General features: G+C 43.2%; 6 protein-coding genes across 6 annotated transcripts, besides 2 other annotated features; 2 read left to right on the plus strand and 4 right to left on the minus strand.

The window, feature by feature from the left end:
- Positions 1–1,878: part of a repeat region (Identified by RepeatMasker using a combination of RepBase library and repeat library created with RepeatScout) that runs on past the window's edge.
- Positions 1,873–2,745: a repeat region (Identified by RepeatMasker using a combination of RepBase library and repeat library created with RepeatScout).
- Positions 2,746–3,292: 547 nt separating this feature from the next.
- On the plus strand, positions 3,293–5,147 carry UA08_02337 (hypothetical protein; the record flags this gene model as incomplete). The annotated part of the gene is made up of 5 exons (XM_020264368.1): positions 3,293–3,454; positions 3,546–3,607; positions 3,659–4,026; positions 4,103–4,971; positions 5,043–5,147. The coding sequence occupies 5 exons, from the start codon at positions 3,293–3,295 to the stop codon at positions 5,145–5,147; spliced, it is 1,566 nt and encodes a 521-aa protein (XP_020121832.1).
- An 876-nt stretch (positions 5,148–6,023) lies between these two features.
- UA08_02338 (hypothetical protein) lies at positions 6,024–8,237 on the plus strand (the record flags this gene model as incomplete). The annotated part of the gene is made up of 3 exons (XM_020264369.1): positions 6,024–7,941; positions 8,011–8,046; positions 8,125–8,237. The coding sequence occupies 3 exons, from the start codon at positions 6,024–6,026 to the stop codon at positions 8,235–8,237; spliced, it is 2,067 nt and encodes a 688-aa protein (XP_020121831.1).
- Positions 8,238–8,455: 218 nt separating this feature from the next.
- On the minus strand, positions 8,456–10,737 carry UA08_02339 (hypothetical protein; the record flags this gene model as incomplete). The annotated part of the gene is made up of 5 exons (XM_020264370.1): positions 8,456–8,884; positions 8,955–9,102; positions 9,214–9,646; positions 9,712–10,211; positions 10,274–10,737. The coding sequence occupies 5 exons, from the start codon at positions 10,735–10,737 to the stop codon at positions 8,456–8,458; spliced, it is 1,974 nt and encodes a 657-aa protein (XP_020121828.1).
- A 1,745-nt stretch (positions 10,738–12,482) lies between these two features.
- Positions 12,483–14,446, minus strand: UA08_02340 (hypothetical protein; the record flags this gene model as incomplete). The annotated part of the gene is made up of 3 exons (XM_020264372.1): positions 12,483–12,543; positions 12,620–14,136; positions 14,192–14,446. 3 exons carry the CDS (start codon positions 14,444–14,446, stop codon positions 12,483–12,485), a joined length of 1,833 nt encoding a protein of 610 aa, XP_020121827.1.
- Positions 14,447–15,465: 1,019 nt separating this feature from the next.
- UA08_02341 (hypothetical protein) lies at positions 15,466–17,014 on the minus strand (the record flags this gene model as incomplete). The annotated part of the gene is made up of 2 exons (XM_020264373.1): positions 15,466–16,416; positions 16,550–17,014. The coding sequence occupies 2 exons, from the start codon at positions 17,012–17,014 to the stop codon at positions 15,466–15,468; spliced, it is 1,416 nt and encodes a 471-aa protein (XP_020122353.1).
- A 1,448-nt stretch (positions 17,015–18,462) lies between these two features.
- On the minus strand, positions 18,463–18,741 carry UA08_02342 (hypothetical protein; the record flags this gene model as incomplete). The annotated part of the gene is made up of 1 exon (XM_020264374.1): positions 18,463–18,741. One exon carries the CDS (start codon positions 18,739–18,741, stop codon positions 18,463–18,465), a length of 279 nt encoding a protein of 92 aa, XP_020122354.1.
- Between the last annotated feature and the right edge of the window lie 101 nt (positions 18,742–18,842).

Consider the following 18,842-nt stretch of genomic DNA (forward strand, 5'->3'; position numbering starts at 1 on the left):
TTATGATGTTATATTTAATAAAGATACATTTTTTAATCTATTCTAGCTAGTCTGATGATATAGTTTATAAGAATTTATTAAGTTTAAAGAAGTATTTGATATTATTCTAAACTTAGGGGGTAATCTAATGAAAGAATTAAAATTAGATAAAAAGATTACTAAAGAATTGGAAAATGTATAGAAATCTACTAAATAGACTGCTTTAAAAGTATAAAAAGAGGCTTTTAAGAAATTATACTTAATATATCTTCTAATATTATTAATAATTAATTCTAGATATAAGTAATTTTTAAATTTACTATTAAATTAATCTATTTAAAATGAGGAATTTTAAATACCTATATATAATTAAGAAAATGCTTGCTTATTTACTCTAAAATCTCTATCTCCTATAAAAAAGGCTATTAGTATATTATATAATTATGATACTAAGGCTAATATATAACTCTAAGCTAAAACTTAATTATATAATAATTATGAGTATGTACTTAAATATAATGAGATTTTTATTATATTTAATACTTCTAATATTATAAAAGATAAGAGAAGTTATAGACTAAAGATTAAGTTAAATATAAGGTTTTATTTTATTATTTTTAATACTGTATTAAATATTTAGAAAAAACTAAAAAATAATTCTCTATATTTATATTAAGATGAGCTTTTTAAAGTTCTAAACTATTAAAAAGATCTCTTTAAACTATCTCAAACCTATTATAAAAGATTTATAAAGGCTATAAGAAAGAAATATTATATTTTATTAGAAAGAGGAATATTTAAAGAGATAAGAAAATTAAATATTAATCTAAATCTTAAATATATTAAGATTTTGCTTTTATGTTACATATTTATATATAAATTAAATAATAATAGTTATTTGATATATTATAAGGCATATCTTTATATTAGAGGTAATATATAGCTTAACTAAGATAATATTTATACTGTTATAATAAGTATAAGGATAATCTATTACTTACTATGTCTTATAATTATTTTTAGATATAGAATAGGTTAGTATAATATAGTTAATGTCTTCCTAAATACTTTAATTAATAAGAAATGCTTTTTTATATACTTTCCTAAAGGTATTAAAGGGAAGAATAGATATATACTAAAGCTATTAAGAGTATTTTATAGCCTTAAATAATTCTCTTAACTATAGTAGAAAGAATTGATAAAAATATTTTAGAAATTTAGCATAAGATAGTGCTTAGATAAGATATATCTTTATTTAAATAAATACCTTATTATATTCTTTTTTATTAATAATATTATAATACTTTATAAATTAGGAAATAAATATTATTATATCTTATTCTGGGAAAAGGTTATAAGCAAATATAAAGTTAAGAAGTTTAGAGATATTAAATAGTTCTTAAGTATAAGAATTATTTAGAAAAAAAATATAAGGGCTATTTATCTATACTAGGATTTCTATATTAAGAAGATTATAAAATACTATAATCTATCTACTAATAAACTGCTTATAATACTAATGATTACTATTAAATTAATATTCTATAAAGATAAAATAATATTTTCTTAGATTATACTTTATTAAGGAAAAATAGGATCTATGTTATATGTAGCAATTATGATAAGATCTGATATTGCTTATATAACTTCCTATTTGAGTATGTTTATGCAAAATCTAGTACTGGCTTATATGAAGGTTATTAATTATATATTTCTATATCTTTACTGTATAAGATTCTATGTAATATGTTTTATAGGATTATTTAGAACTGATCTGATTTATATAATAAGCAATATAGCGTTTGCTAATTATCTAGATTAATATAGTACTAGGGCCTTTCTTTTTAAGCTATTTAGAGGTCTAATTAACTGGATTTCAAAGAAATAAAGAACTATTATTACATTTATTACTAAGATTAAGCTTCTTGCCTTATTTAATATAGAAAAATAGCTTCTTTAGTAAGAATAATTCTTTAAAATTATTAAATTTAATGCTAAACAGGATTCTTTTATTATTAAATGTAATAACTGTCAAATAGTATACTTAATAATTAAAAATAAAGTAATTTAAATATGCTTTTATTATATTAATATTTATAACTACTAGCTATATGAAAAAGTGTAAGATTAATAGATTAATATGCGCTGGATTAATACTAATAATATAACTACTAATGGCCTTATTAAATCTCTTTTAATTAAAAAATATAAAGTCTTTATTAAGTATTTAGAATTAATTAATATAAATTATTATATTAAACTCCAGCTTAATTAAGAGCTTTATTAATATTAATAAGATATCTAATATAGGGAATCTTTACTAGGTCTAAAAAGATAGCTTACTTAGTAAAATGACTAGCTAGTATAACTTTTTATGTCTTTTCTTCTCTTTTTATTAGTTCTTAGTTTGATTTTTAAACTTATTACTCTTTTTATTACTTCTTAATACCATATTTCTATATAGACTGTTAGATATTGTTTTTTTTTTTTACTTTATTCTTTCCTATTTTAGATTACACACTAGAGGGATATAATAGCAGATTATGACTACTATTCTGAATATAGCATGTAATCTATAACTAACACTGTATTTTATAGAGATGCATCTAATTGGCTAGAATAGGCATCGGATACATGTCTTAGTTGACCCTTATTCTGATCATAAATATGGCTTCAAGTAACCCCCTGAATATTCTCTTTAGTTAGATATGCAGATTATATAGTATTCTCAATACTAGCTAATACAGCGTTCCGAATCCGTTGTTACTATACGAAAAAGGAATAGCGGCTCATCAACCAACGAGCGGGAAGTTTCAACCAAACAAAAGCAACAGCTGGATCACGTGGTGCTACTCAAATACTCTGTATTACTGTGACTACGCTTTTCCTTGTAAGGTTATCTCAAGCCAATCAGAGAGCGCAGAAGTACATTTTCTGCCCCATTTTGTATTAACTACTCGAACAGTTTTTGTATTGAACAGAAACGAATCATTCCATAACCGGATTAGCCTCCATTGAGCTGCAGACCCCATTGGCTAGATTGATTGAGCTAAGTCTAGAAAGGGAAGGTTGATGTCCGATTGGGAATATCAGCAACACCAGCTAATCAGAATTCGATACAGCAGTGTAGCGTGCCATGTGCTGGCTTATCATGGTAGCTCTCGACATGCGAGGAGTAGTAGTAGCACAGACTGCTCAGTATTGCTTCTGCGGAGTCTTCGCGACTCGAGAAAATTCTTCTTCTGTTGCTGCTCTTTCCCCCTGGCCAAGCGAATAAACTTCAACTTTTATCGTGTACGGTTTTGCTGTCACCATGGAGAGGTCTATTGGCACCATGAGCACTGAGCAGCCATTTACCAGCAAAAAAGAGGGAGAACTTACCGAGGTGCGCTTGCTTCACCATGGCGAGAATGATCTGCTGCAAGGCGAGATAGTCGACCAGGTTCTGGCGTCAAAGATGAATCTTATCAACGATGTGAGTAAGAAAGGCATAGTCGGGCTTGGGACGAGATTCAAGCAGCAAAAGGCGGTATGATTTATTCAAAGCGATTAATGAATACTTGCAGGCGATTGACGAGATTGGTTTTACGCCTCATCATTGGAAGCTGTTTTGTCTAAATGGATTTGGGTATCGATGCAGACCATTTTTGTCGCATGTTCACAGCTAATCCTATCGCAGATATGCCGTTGATTCCTTGATTTTGCTCATCCAGTCGATTATTTCAGGAAAGGCTGAACTCGAGTTTCAGCCATCTTATAGTACCGGCCTGACAATTGCAGTGTATGTGGGTATGCTCGTGGGCGCGTTGTTCTGGGGTTTATCAGCAGATGTCATCGGTCGTCGATTCGCTTTCAATGTTTCCCTCTTCATATCATCAGTCTTTACTATCGTGGCCGGCGCGTCGCCTAATTGGGTTGTGTTGGGATTATTCACCTGTCTCAGCGCCTTCGGTGCTGGAGGAAATCTGGTCTTGGATACTGCTGTCTTTTTGGAATATCTTCCTAGTAAGGAGCAATGGCTGATCACGTTGATGGCAGCTTGGTGGGGTGAGTATCTCGGATCAAGAGTGCCCCAAGTTGTAAAAGGGGGAGCCAGAAGAAAGATACTGATATCTGTTTTCAGGTTGTGGTCAGCTCATTGCCGGTTTATTTGCCTGGGCCTTTCTACCAAACTACTCTTGCGCATCAGCTGCTACCTGCACTTATGACAATAATAAAGGATGGCGGTACGTCTGGTATACCTCCGGTGCCTTTGTTTTCGTTCTTTCTGTGCTTCGTGTTACCATCATTCGCTTGCAAGAGACTCCGAAGTTTCTAATAACCGATGGTCGTGACGAACAAGCTGTCAAGGTGCTGCAAGACATTGCCAAAAGTTACAACCGACCATGTAGTCTCACCGTTGGGATGTTGCAACAACTTGGGACTTTACAACGCCCAAACCAGGGTGCCAAGAGGCAGCGCTTTTCCTTTTCCGAGTTGATTTTCCATTTCCAAGGCCTTTTCTCTACGCGCAAAATAGGTCTATCGACGGTCCTGGTCTGGTTCTCATGGCTTCTGATTGGACTGGCATATCCACTGTACAACGTTTTCCTTCCCACTTATCTGGAATCGCGTGGTGCACAATTCGGAGTCAACAGCGCGTATCTCACATGGAGGAACTATACACTGGTCAATTTTTCCGGCATATGGGGTCCCGTACTGGCAGGCTTCATGTGTCGGTCACGGTGGTTTTGGGGTCGGCGCGGTACCATGATTGTCGGTGCTCTCGTCACGATGGTCTTTTTCTTTGCCTATACCCAGGTGCGGACTGAAAGCGAAAATATTGGATTCTCGTGCACCGTCAATTTCTGTTTGAACATTTACTACGGTACCTTGTATGCGTATACGCCCGAGGTCTTCCCATCCGCTCATCGCGGAACGGGTAATGGAGTGGCTATTGGATTGAATCGAATCATGGGCATTATTAGTGCCGTTGTGGGAGAGGCCGCCAACGTAAGTCCTTTTCTCTTTTTTTTTATTTGCGGCCGTGTGCTGTTGAGGTATATACTTATCTCTTTTTGCAGTTGGATACCGCCGTGCCGATCTACATCTGCGCAGCACTTTACGCAGTCATGGCCATTGTAGCAGGTCTTTTTCCATTCGAACCCTATGGTCGACGTAGTTCCTGATTATCCATGGGGTGTATATATTTGCCAGTACGGTGTACCTCGGTAGAAGCAGTGCCAACTCCCAGGACAAGAGCGCCCACCCCATCACCGCTCGAATATATAGATATTGTCAGGATATTCAAGCTTCGACATGACTAGTACTGACTGTATTACCCTTTATTTGTCTAACACTACGTACCTAGGTAGGTAATCCATTCTATTGGTTCGCGGGGGGGGCTAGCCCTAGTCTATTGCCCTAGTCTGCTTACTAAATCGGAAAAGCGGCAGGGGCAGATAACGCACGTGACACAATTTCCCGCAATTGGCCAATCGGCGCACATCGAGCCTGCAGTAATATATCAAACTTCAATGCGTGATATAACTTATCAACTTCAAAGTTCAGACATGCTTTACCGTGGGACAAACCCAAATCATCGACGCCGGCCGTTGGTCCAGCTGGGTTGGAACTGGGAACAGCTTCCTACACCGGCTAGAAGCTCAGCTAAGCTTCGTAGGCTTCTTACTCCGCGTGCATTGCTCCACTGAGCTCCATTTAGCGTGCTTTAGGGTATCATCGTGCTAGGCCTGGCGAGGAAGGAGCTAGTCAAATCAGCTCCGATAGCTGCGAGGCTGTGATCGCGATATCACCTAACTCTGTGAGTGGATGGTCAATGGCACGGAACCGCCGCAGAATGGCTGTATGCAAGCCTGGGTTTGTCGCTTTTTTTTCGCTAGTTCCGAGCCCAAGTTATCGTTTGCCTCCGGGCAAAAGCCGTAGTTGCAATTCAAAATGAATAATAAATAGTGACCAGCTCCATCGGCGAGACAGGGGGTTTTGGTTGTACACTTCTTCTTTTGACTCATCTCGTGTATCATATTCGTTGACAGAGAAGAGCCATGTTGTGGCAACACACCCTTGTCCACCTTTCGGTGCTTACGGGTGCCGCTTTCTCTGCGTCGCTTAGCCATGTACTTCATGAGAAGAGAGACGTCCCTTTGCCACACTCCCGACAGCGTGTGCACGGCGACGCCATTGTCCCCGTCCGAATTGGTCTGAAGCAAAGCAATTTGCATACTGGCTATGACCGTCTAATGGACGTTTCCCATCCCGCGTCCGAGAACTACGGAAAGCACCTGACCAAAGAGGAAGTCAATGCGCTCTTTGCCCCCGCCGACGAGACTGTCCAAACCGTCAAGAGCTGGCTGCTCAGCTCTGGCCTTGTTGGCGACGACGAGGTTCTTCATTACGAGAACAAAGGATGGCTAGCCATTGACATGCCTGCCAAGCATGCCGAGAGCTTGCTGGGAACCACGTTTTACGAGTTGGAAAGCCCTAATGGAGAAATCCGAATTGGTTGTGACGAATACTATCTTCCTGTCCATGTTTCTAACCATGTGGACTATGTCAAGCCCGGTGTAAAGCTTTCTGCACCACTAAAGAAGAGACAGTCATTTGAGAAACGCAGCAGCCCAGGACCTGCAGCACGCGGAGGTCACCATGTGCCACATGTGCAACCACATTCCCCCGGTTGGACACTTCCACCTGCTGCTCAGGGTCTGCCTCCCGATCTCCAGAACTGCGGTGTCAACATTACCCCAAGCTGCATCAAGGCCTTGTACGATATCCCGGATGCTATTTTCAGTCAGCCCGAGAATGCCATGGGTCTATTCGAGACTTATGACACGTTCGCCCAGGAGGACATTTCCCTCTTCTTCGAGCATTATGCCACCAATGTCCCCTCCGATACGAAACCCAATGTCATCTCTGTTGACGGGGGTACCGCACCGGTTGCACCTAGTAGTGAGCTGAACGGTGGAGAATCCGACATCGACCTTGATTTATCAATCTCACTCATCTACCCCCAGTCGGTGACCGTCTACCAAGTCGATGACCTGCCAAACTCCTCGGGTGAGACAAACACGACTGGCTTCCTCAACACTTTCTTGGACAGCATCGACGGCAGTTATTGCAGTTACTCTGCCTTTGGCATCACAGGAGATAGCCCAGGTATTGACGCTTCTTACCCTGATGACCTTTCCGGAGGCTACAAGGGCCAGTTGGAATGTGGTACATACGAGCTCACTCGCGTGGTCTCCATATCCTACGGCGAGGCAGAGACTTACTTGCCGAAGGCATACGTTGAGCGTCAGTGCAATGAAATCTTGAAGCTCGGCCTACAGGGCCACACCATCCTTGTTGCTAGTGGAGACTATGGAGTAGCTAGCTTCCCTGGAAGCAACGGTGACGAAGAAGGATGTCTCAGTTCTGATACACAGAACGGAACCATCTACAACCCTGACTACCCGTCTGGATGTCCTTACATCACAGCAGTCGGTGCCACCAGATTGTACCCCAATGACACTGTTTATGACGCTGAATCCGCCATGCAAGTCAACCTGACTGCATTCAACATTGCCACTGGTGTTACTGGTTCCGTCGGGACTCCCTATGATTTCTTTGCCACTGGCGGTGGTTTCTCCAACTATTTCACCCCTGCGCCTTTCCAGGCTGCCGCTGTCGCCGAGTACCTCCAGAAAGACTTGCCATTCCAAAGCTTGCCCTACTATGAGATCAACTCAGATGCAAGCAATATTGGTGAAAACGGAGGTGTCTATAACCGCATTGGCCGCGGTTATCCAGATGTATCTGCAAACGGTGCTTACTTGCTCACTTTTGTGAATGAAACGGCAGGGACCTACTTTGGTACCTCTTTGGCATCGCCTATCTTCGGCTCCGTTGTCACCTTGATCAACGAAGAGCGTACTGCAATTGGCAAAGGACCTATTGGATTCATTAACCCTGCATTATATGAAAGTAAGTTGGCTCTTCTCATTCTAAGTCTCTTAGTAAAAAGCAGCAATACTGATCTCAAACCCCTTTTAGATCCATGGGTCTTGAATGATATTACCAACGGCTCGAGTAAGTACTCTCTAAGATATCTTTTGTTGCTCTTATAAAACCAAATCATGCTAACCAAATTTTCTTTTCTTTCTCTAGACCCCAACTGCGGTTCTCAAGGTTTCCAGGCTTCGACTGGCTGGGATCCTGTCACAGGACTAGGAACCCCAAACTATCCTCGCATGTTGGCATATTTCCTAAGCCTACCATAAATTTCTAGAAGAGGATATTTTATTGGATTCTACTCATCAGCTAAACATAGTCACAATCAAATAGATAATCAGTTTCGGTACTTAGAATAAGAAAGAATGGCTTTTGAGAACAGGAGTCACATGTAGCGTTATTTCCATGTAGTCAATCCCTAAACTTCATAGATACCGAGTCCCATCTTTCAACGCCAATAAAAATATATTGCAGTAGTTGCATCAGATTAAACATGACACAACCTTCCATTGTTGTTCCACGAGTTTGGCAACGGATCAGTAACTTGGATCTCCCAATCCTCAGCCCCGACAGCGGTCAGAGCAAAGAAAAGGCCCGTGGGATCATACCGTTGCTTCAATTCATACAGACGAGGATAGTTCGTTCCGTAGAAGGCTTCCTGCAGATTAGGCTCTAAAAGATCGGCTTCGCTCATATAAGCCCCCGAGTTGGGTGCAATGTCACGTAGAAGATCCATCCAGTCAGTGACATATAGAGACGAGTTATAAACCACCTCCCAGCTGGATGCTGGGTTCCATTCTATGCCAACAAGTATATGTGCAAGAGCATTGCGCCATGCTGGAAGAACAGCGTTATCTGTCGGTGGTTCAATTGCGATGCCTTTTCCGCTGACTTGGAATCCCAAAATGTAGAGGCCCTGTACCAATCGTCAAGCTAGAGTTAGAAATACGAGCTCAGCACGGCCATGACTTGGGGGGTGAGTATACATTGTCAATTGCATTCTCATGAGCAATAAATAGCTCTCGGCGCAGTTCTTCGTCTTGGAAAACATTCCGGGGAATGAGCCGTGAGCCAAACTTGGTTGCATCTGTGCCTACGTACTCTTGAGGAAAGGCGACGACCCAGACATCGTGACTGCAAGGGGGAAAAGAAATTAGCTGAATGTACATTGAGTAATCAAATAACAATATAGTTATACAGAGGAGCAGGGCCATTTGGACGGACAAATTATCAGCATGGTTATACCACGGATTGTATGTCACGTTCAACTCATCAAGCACGTTGAACCAAGGAGCAAGTAATTCCCGAGTCTCTGTTACTGTCATATTTGGTGCAACGAAGGACTCCATTCGAAAATAATAATCCGTATTTCCCGCGTAGTCAGTGCCGACTTCCACTGCTGATGCCCCGAGATAGTAATAGCCATATGTGCCGGCGTCCACGAAGGTTTCAATATTGTCGATGTAGGCCTGTACTGCACCCCAAAAGGCATCGGGGCCAGCGGTATCATCAATAGTAAAATTGAAAGTGACTGTAGTAGTAGGCAATTTTGGGTACGCTCTCACTGTCATCGAGACTACAACTCCAATTGTGCTGCCACCGCCACCGCGAAGCATCCAGTAGACGTCTGGATTTTCGCTTGCAGTAGCAGTGACAAAACTGCCGTCCGCCAAAACCACTAGACAGAGAAAACGATCAGCCTTTGTGCAGTTCGTGTCATTCTCTGAGAGCAAAGAAAGCTACCTTCCAAAGCCAGTACTTGATCCGCGGCCATCCCATACAGACTGCTCAAGGGAGAATGGCCACCTCCAGCCGTATAACCTCCAGCCAAACCAACGGTAATAGCCTCGCCTCCAACAACAGTCACACCTAGGTCCTTTGCAAACTCATAGGCCTCAAAGACTTGTATACCGGCACCAACCTTGATAGCCGGGCCGTTGTAGCCATTGGCAGCCTGAAAACTAGGATAGTAGGCTTTGTCTTTCAACCAATGGGTCCAGATTGAAAGAGCACCTTTCCCAGATGCCTTTCCATTGAAGTCGTGGCCAGTATTTTTAACAACGAGGCGAATATTGGAATTCCGCGCGAAGTTCACCGCTAGTTGGATTTGTGCAACTGTCGATGCATTTACCACATACGTCGGGTAAGCTCCCTGGAGGCATGAACCGGTGTAAATATATCCTAATGGCATGCAGGAGCGTCCTTCGTACAGGGGCGACATTATTGAGGTCGGGTCGATCATGCTAGAATTTGATTCAGTAATTTTGAGGTTTGTACATTGGCAAGCTCTTGAAACAAAACTTACTGCAGATCCGAGTTCATCCATTGTGCAGTGATGGTGGCGCAGGTCTCGACATTGTAGTCAGACCATTCGGGGTAGCATGCAGCAGCCAAGGGTTCTGGTTGAATCAAGCTACCTTCCAGAAGATCATTGAATGTTTTCCAGACTGTATCAGATGGCCAAAGCGCGTCACCTGGTAACAGTTTGCAGCTATGCGGGAGTTTCTGGGCGTCTGACAGGTTCTTGAAGCTGGGCCCAAATGAAAACAGATCGGATATAGTTTTGTTTTGGATAGATAGAGCTGCCCGTGAGAGGGTTTCGTCCGTCAACTGAATAGTCTCACAGAGGAAAAGAGGCGGCGCATAAGAACCCCTAGAAGCTATAGGCGTCGCGACTGCACCGAGTGGTAGCAAAATGAAGTAGAATGACTTGGTTTCCAAATACATTGACGCCAATATGGCGAAGAGGAAAGAAGCGAGCTTCTTCATATTGTCCTGTGTGCGCGGCATAAGAATGGGTGTTACTAGATGGTGGAAACTGAACAAGCAGCCTGGTTTTTATATGGAATGACGCTGGGATTTGTGCTACACACTGGCGTAAAACTTGTTTACAATCACTAAGTTCGTATGCTCAACTATAATATCATATGCCAAGGTAGGCATCTTTGCCCCGATCCTCCTAGATGAGTGGTGGATAATTTCGGCCCCTATTCCCTCTGTGAGCCAGTCCGAGTCAGGCGTGAACCTCATGAAAATCAAGTAAGACAGCCTTAAAGAGCCAGAAGATCCACTGTGATGTGCAGTAATGCAACAGTCATTCCCGGTCGATACCTAGGTAGACAGAGGTGTATTGCCCAAATAGGTAACCTTGGGCGGTAGTATAAAAATGTCAATCTCATCAAACAACGCAACTCCGAAGTTTTATCTAAATCTACTTCAGGTTTAGTAGATGCATCAGTTGACTTGAGTAATCCAAGGGTTTCGAGCAAAAGATAGTCTGAGAAACAGAAGCGAAACATGCTTTTTCCCTTGCGTTTGTTCAAAAGCCGAATCAGCCAGGCAAGGCACAGAGTTTTGTTTCTATTTTCGAGGCTCTGTATTTTTACACGACTATTATATAATCGACACCTGTTACTTATATTGTTTTCCGAATTTCGTCTAGACGTATAATGAGGAGAAATACTCGATATATATTCTGGCAAGGTTGGGTGCACTTCAAGTTCTCACGTGTACACTGAGGGATGTAACCCATCACAAGCTTTTCGAGAACAAACTAGATGCATACTGCATGTATTCAGACCGGAAATAAAAAACACAACTGTCCTACCACGAGCATGGCATGCTCGTCTGGATGCAAACGAACAAGGCTCAGCTGCGGGCAATTCTGATTTCACCGACGCCAGCCCTGGTTCCCGACGACCCATCCAACCAGGCACTGCATGGGAAGTCTCAGTAGCTTTTTCTTTTCTTTTTTTTTGCTTTTTCCGTCCTGCTCTTTTCTTTTTCTGCTGCGCATGAATAGGTTAGTTAGTCACACGGACATCACCGCTACTCTTTTGGGGTATCATTCTGGATAGTCAGAGTCCAACTGGGTCTGGCATGCAGTCATCTTTAAGCGATGAAAGGATCGAAACTCTCGCATAGCTAGCTAGTCTTGTGAATTAAACATGGGTATGAATATGATGCATCGATCTTTTGCAAACGTGAGAGAATATGCAAGGGTGGAGAAATGCGAGATCTGTCTAGTTGCCTAATTTAGCAGTGTTAGGGTTCTGCGATCAGGGACCATGAAGCCTTCTTAACATCTCGAAGGTATGAATATTATAAGACAATTACGATTGCAGTCTGAATGTTTTTGTTGATTTCACTTCGTCAAGCAATGTCTTGACTGTCACTTTGTCAATTGTAATGGATTCGATTAACCTCTATGCTGCTTTGACAGAATAGAATACACCAATACCACTTGACTCATCAATAGTAAATCATTCAATCCTCTTCCTTGAAGGGGAAAATGAGAAACAGAAAAACCAAAGGAACAAAGAAGAAACAGTTGTACAGTAGCACGTGAGACGCCAGCCAATGCCCCTTCCTATATTGCCCATATTTCCCTATTAACCAGCCATCTTCCAGTGTCATCTATGGAAGAAAAGCAGATTTCTCTTTAAAGAAAAGAAGAGGATGAAAAAAAAAGCATGTCAAAATAAACCATACTCCTGCGACTATCACCGCCACGATCATAGATCGTCCTCTAAGAACTTGTAGATAAACTTGAAATCCGCTTTTCGTCGATTCATCCTGGACAAGGATAACAAAGAAAAGTCAGAGGTCGAGATTCAGGCGGAAGACGTAGAATGATGGGAAAGAAACTTACCATGTGCTCTCATAGTCGAAGAATCGATATGTACCTTGTTCAAACTCTTCCGTGATCATTTTTGGTTCTTCGTGACGTTGAAACCATGTTTGATATTGTTTATGGAATCGCCAGCTTTGGTTCTTCAACGACTTTGCGGCAAGATATTGCTGGTAAGTGCCTTGCTGGTAGTAGAAGATGTAGAACAAGGTGTCGGTATCGATGCGTCCGGTGTCGTATAGTCGGTGATCGTCGAAAATCGGGAGAGGCTCTTGCGGATAATAAAGCGGCGTGTTGTAAGGATTTTGGGGTTTATAGTGACGCGGTTTCTCCGCATCTCCCGGTTCCGGACACGAATTTAGCGAGGCTGCGAGGAGTCGTTGTACAGACGCCGATGAGGAATTCGCTTCGCCCCGGGTCTTTGTCGCTTCGAATGATTGTATTAAGTCCTGAAGCCCTGGCGGTAGATGATAAACCGAGTGCTCCTGAGAAGCTGCTGCAGTCCCCTCCTTAGGCGCAGCATTACTACTCGGCGCCTCTTGCTTCGAGGTCCCCATTTCACGCTTTTCTACAGCAGGGGTTGATGACGCAGCTTTGTTGGTGGCTACGTGCGTAGGTGCTGGCGATTCGTGTCGAGAAGTTTTCTCCGTTGGCTCTGGTGTTGATACAATGCGAGAGGCCAACTGTACTGATGTAACACCTGGAGAATACGTTGAACCAGCTTTGGATACTGGGAGCACTGATGATGATGCAGGGCTAGATCCTGGCGGAGGAGGAAGTGGTGCAATACCAACGCCACTCCGATCACTCGCTGCCGCTGCCGCTGCAGCAGATGCATATTTCAATGTCTCACCGGGCAACCGAGTCGGTAGAGGCGCTGGTTTCATGGTATTCGACGTCGCTGCTGGTGTCGTTGCCGGATGAAGGGTCGCAAGTACCGGAAGAGGGGATTTCATTTGTGTGGAAGGTCGTCGTCCTGACACGGAGTCTGCTTTAGGTTTCGCTCGCGGTTCTGTATCTTCGTCTGGTATAGATTGTGTATCTTGCGAAGATACTCGGTCATTGTCAGGAGCAGCGCCGAACTGGCCTTCCTCATCGCCGAGATTCAAGTCATCGTAGAGTGTCTCGTCTTCACCTGAGTAGTCGATATTGTGCCCATCCTCTACGTAGTACTTAATACTGTCCTTCAAGTCAACTACCTGGGCTGTCTCCACACCACCATTCTGCAGCGACCGCAGTAAAAGTTCCAATTTATTCACATGCCACCTATGTCGTTCTGAGACTCGAGATATTTCTTCCATCCGATTCGTCTTTGTGGGGTCCTTTTTGCCCTTCTTGAGTGACGCATGAAGCGTTTCCTCTTCAGCCTCCATAGCCTCGATTTTCTGTTGGAGTTCGTCAACCATGCTCGAAAGAAAATCGCAGGCGTCGGCTTTTTCTTTCTCTTTTGGATCCAGTCGGGAGGCGGCTGATAGTCCTTCTTTCGAGTACGCCTTTGTCTTCATTTCCTTTTCGACGGCTTTGAACTGCTCCATACACTGCTAATAGTTAGTGTCCTTTCTCTCATAGGTAACTTCTTATAGACAAGCGCACTGTTTCGATGGCTTTCCTCTGCTCTAGCAGAGGCGTTTTGTCCTTGACTTCGTTGCCAGCGGCCCATGATTTGATCTGGTCTCGGAATCGCTGAAGCTTCTTGATCTCTCGTTTCAAATTCTCTTCAAGCTTATCTCGTTGCGTAATATTCGTTGTCGATTTGATCTTTTCATAGATGCCTTCGAAGGTGGCGATACCTTCAGCGACCTTCTTGAAGGTCTTGTCGATTTCCTGTTGTGTCTTGCGAGATGCCATGGTGAAAGCATTCAATTATGATGGGCTTGACGCAAAGCCGGAAATGCAGCACGTGAACCAGGTGCCGGCGTAGATGGCAGGGTGACTGTATGGCCTAGAGTAGATTGGGTGGCGTACAGGGACAAAGAAGTCAGGGTCGTCTCTGACTGTGATGGCATGCAAAAGAGATCTTTTGGCTTGTGCCGTGTTGCTCGGAGGAAGCCGTTCAATGAAGGTGCATGCTGTGCTGTGAGCGCGGGCCAATAGGATTCATTCTGCCATCCAGACCGCTTTCGCTGACATCAGTATCAGAAAATCCAGAGGATAGTAACTATAGTTAACTATACATATTATGTATAACTAGTTTGCGTCGGTCATACACACAGATTCAAGTCATTGCAAGAAGTAGCACACCCGATGCCTGGTGCGGAGTACAAGCTGTCTGGACTGAGAGATCTGTTCGGATAGTGCTCACTTGTATGTGTATTATCTAGGGCTTGGTGCGGTGTCCATGAAACTCTGCGCGTCATGGAATTCCTGATGCTATTTGATGTGGATCAAAAATTGTATAAATGGTTGCTTTGGGTACTGTTCATATACAAGCACCTACATAATTTAGTATCTAATCCTCTGCTACCAGGGTACCGATGACAGCCTTATGATTCAGAACCGAAGGTGGTGATGAATTCCCGCGGCACCTTTCCAGGAACATTCCTTCTCGTTTCCAGATAAAAAGGCACAGCTAGACGATATTTGCATGCATCAGATTTCCGACACTGTTCAAGAGAATAGCATGGATGCCATGCAGCTGAGCATTCGGATACGCCTTAGGTTTACGGTCTGGTCTCATGGCAAAGGCCGCGATCCATTAAACAAGTAATGTACCGTTACGTTGTCACGCAGATTAATATGTAGCCATCTTGTTTACTATCCTAAAGAAAATCAGGGTTCGAAGAAGAAAACGAGACTCCTAAGTATGAAAATAACGCGACGGCAGTTTCTAGTTTTGTCAATCTTGTAATCGTGGGAATGGGGAACCCCTAAACGGAGACAGAAACACCACCATCTTCAGAATCTGACCACATCTCACTCTCTGAGCCGTCCAAAGAGTTAAAGTCGGACTCGAGCTCTGATAATTCTGAATAGTCTGACTCCATCGAAAAGGCTTGGTGATTCATACTCTGCAAATCTGTGATACCGGTCCTGGAGTCGGGATGCCAGTGGCTGTTTCTCGAGCGTTGCAAAACATGATTGATAACCTGCTCGCGAAGATCTTCAGTAATTTTGCTTAGGATCTTCCTTTGCTGTATGGCCCAGTCATCCAGGATGGGACCGTATTTCACTTTCGGGGGGCTCCATTTCGGCCAGACCTTTTTGTGAGACGACGGAGTCACAAAGTAAGCAGGATGGTGCTTGAAGTACAATTCACAACAGAGGCATGCCGGCTTACTGCAAGCAATGAAACGGTCGTTTCCAGCAAAGCGTAGTTTTGACCGATGAAAATGCTCCAAGACTTTGATCTCGGCATGCACATCGGCATCAACGCCAGACCGCTTGTAACAGCCCACAAATTTGTTAAAGGTTCCGGAGACTTTATCCAAGTATATGAGACCTTCCTCGACCTCTTCTTTTTCGTTGGCATTATCTTCCCTGAACATTCGATTCAGGATGCCCTTGAGATTTGTATGTGTGTCACGTAAAGGTATCTGTACGCCGGGAAGATCAACAATCTCAACCGTGCAGGTTTGTAGTATATGCTCGATATTACGAGAGTCTTGGATAAGCTCTCTCGGTGCTCTTATATGGTGCGCTAGCCTTCCGATGTAATGCTGAACTAAGTAAAAAGACGATCTTTGGCCGTCTAAACTCAGGCCTCGCTCTTCGCTTGAAGCAAGAGATTTGAGTTCGGCAATCATTGTCGACCGTCGATTGTCGTATGCGAAGTAACAGAGTTTGATCGGATCATCCTGACCAAGGATCTGTTGCAGCATCTGAATCAAGTCATTGTATACTTCAGAATTGTCAGCTTCGATTGTAGAATGGGTTAGTCAGGTCATCGAACTTGCCTTCTTTGTTCGTCGCGTCCTGCAGCTTCGAGATACACAACTCAGCCTGAGTCCGTACACGCTTCCATTGCTCATTTATGCGAATTTTGGCAAAATCTGCACAAATCTGAGTGAATTCACGCTCCGTGGCGTCCGGTTCCAATTCGGCAAGGTGGCTGGCAGTAAGACACAAGAACTTTAACGCAGACTTGAGAAAATCTGCTATGTTTGGATGTTTCCCATTCGAAGCGAGCCAGAATACATATTTGTCAACGCGCTCTTCCAGTCCAATAGCGGTACAAGACTCTCCACCCTGGGCAAAGTCACACACAAAACAGAGATTCTCCAAGAACTTCCGTCTCGTTTCTGTGACATCGTTGGAATCGCGCTCCCGGCGCGTGTGTACACCTCTCGTCTGACCAAGTGCTTGTAGAAGAAACAGCGGCTCATAAAAGCGAGCAAGGATTCTTGAAGATTTGTCTAATCGCGGACGGCCAGTACGGCTAGGTGTGAGCTCTAGAGCTTCTCTGGCTGTTTGTTTCATGATGGCAGTTCTTCGCAGGTGGATTATCGTTGAATGTTGGTTATGCGGAGACAAAGAAGTCTGGGTTCTACTGACTGGGATTGGAGCTAATGAAGAGATTTTGGCTGAGACATCAATGCCGCACTCTGTTCTTTTATCTAGAGGACTACACGTCGACTTCACCTTGCAAAGGCTATCATGCAGGAGGCTACTATGCAGGAGGCCACCATGCGAGAGGCCACCATGCGAGAGTCGAGTCCACTATGCAGGAGGCCACTATGCAGGAGGCCATCATGCGAGAGGCCACCTTGCAAAGGCTATCATGCAGGAGGCCACCATGCGAGAGGTCACCATGCGAGAGTCCACTATGCAGGAGGCCACTATGCAGGAGGCCATCATGCAGGAGGCCACCATGCTAGAGATCTCCGTTCAGAGAGCCATGAAGCTGAAAAGCATCGGGTCTAGTCCAGAGACTTCTTTTTCAAGGGTACAGGAAATGACAGGTACCTACTATTGCCACACACACACACACGTAAGGCCCAATCTTGAAAATTATGCTTCCGAAACTGAAAGTCAAAACTACTCTACTGGGAAAACTGCGGATAGTTCGGCTTTTGCTCAAGTCAGAAGGATGCATTGTATGATCAGTGTAGACGTTTTTGAGAAGGGTTATTTGATCTTGTACAACTACAGCTTGCGGAGATTTAAGCGCCTCCGTCTTCCAGGTAATATCCCTTGTCCCATTCGTTCTCAGAAGCTTCAACCAAAGGACACGAGAATATCCGCGAAGGCTCTTGAATCTGGAAATTGAGATTTTTTATTGCATGCTCATAGTTAACGTGAAAATACAGACATTGCCCTCTCGATCAACAAAGCATTCGTCATTCTTACAAACACCGAATGCAATCTTTGTCAGATACCATGAAACACCGCTTAATCTTTTTCAAGAATGCTTGTTTTGCATGTGCCTTTTAAGATTGTCACGTCGAGTAAATGTACGACCACAATGCTGACAATTTGCTGATCCTCGACCTTTGGTATGGTGCACCATCACATGACGAAGCATATCGCCTCGTTCTGCAAAACGATAAGCGCACGTCTTTTTGAGGCATCGAACAGGCTTCGAATGCCTCTTCATGTGTCGCCTAGATGACGGTCAGCTAGACGACCACTTACTCATGCCTCTTGCGGTTTACCTACTTCAAGTGACTCTTGTCGTGAAACAAGAGCTTTGACTTGCAGCCTGTTGTCGGACAATGAAACATTCCGTCGGAACTCGGCATGATGTGGTCAATGAAAGGTACTTCGGCTTGTATGAACTCGAAATGCTTCGGCACTGTCTCTGAAGATGTTGTAGCGTTTCTGCGTACATTCTCTTCACTGACATGACTCCTCCCAACAGGCGATATTTCCTGAGCCTCGCCGCCTGAAATGCCCACCACACTAGATAACGAACCTGAAGGAGCACTCTATACAGGCTGATTTTCAACAGATTCGTTGAATGTTGCGGGTGAATTCGGCAGATCCAGAAAGAAAAAATCGTTGCCCAGAAGTTGGGTCGGGTCATTGTTTGCGAAATCCGGGTATAGAGACAAACTGAAACCTAATGACTCATCAAAGCTGTTTCCGGCAAAGGCACTTGTCATGGCGTTTTCATTTGAGGTACCAGAGAAACTGTAGATGCCATCGTCGAGCTCAGGGATCAAGCCATCGTGGCTAGGAATGGCAGAGTGAATATCGGACTCCATCTTGATTGAATGGAAGAGTGGTCACAATAAGTAATTGAAGTGGGCAAGCTCTAGAATTTATAATTGTTGATGCCACTCCATTATCTATCCATGCACGAGTG

The sequence above is a fragment of the Talaromyces atroroseus genome (assembly GCF_001907595.1).
Source record: "Talaromyces atroroseus strain IBT 11181 chromosome Unknown scaffold_2, whole genome shotgun sequence".
Taxonomy (NCBI): domain Eukaryota; kingdom Fungi; phylum Ascomycota; class Eurotiomycetes; order Eurotiales; family Trichocomaceae; genus Talaromyces; species Talaromyces atroroseus.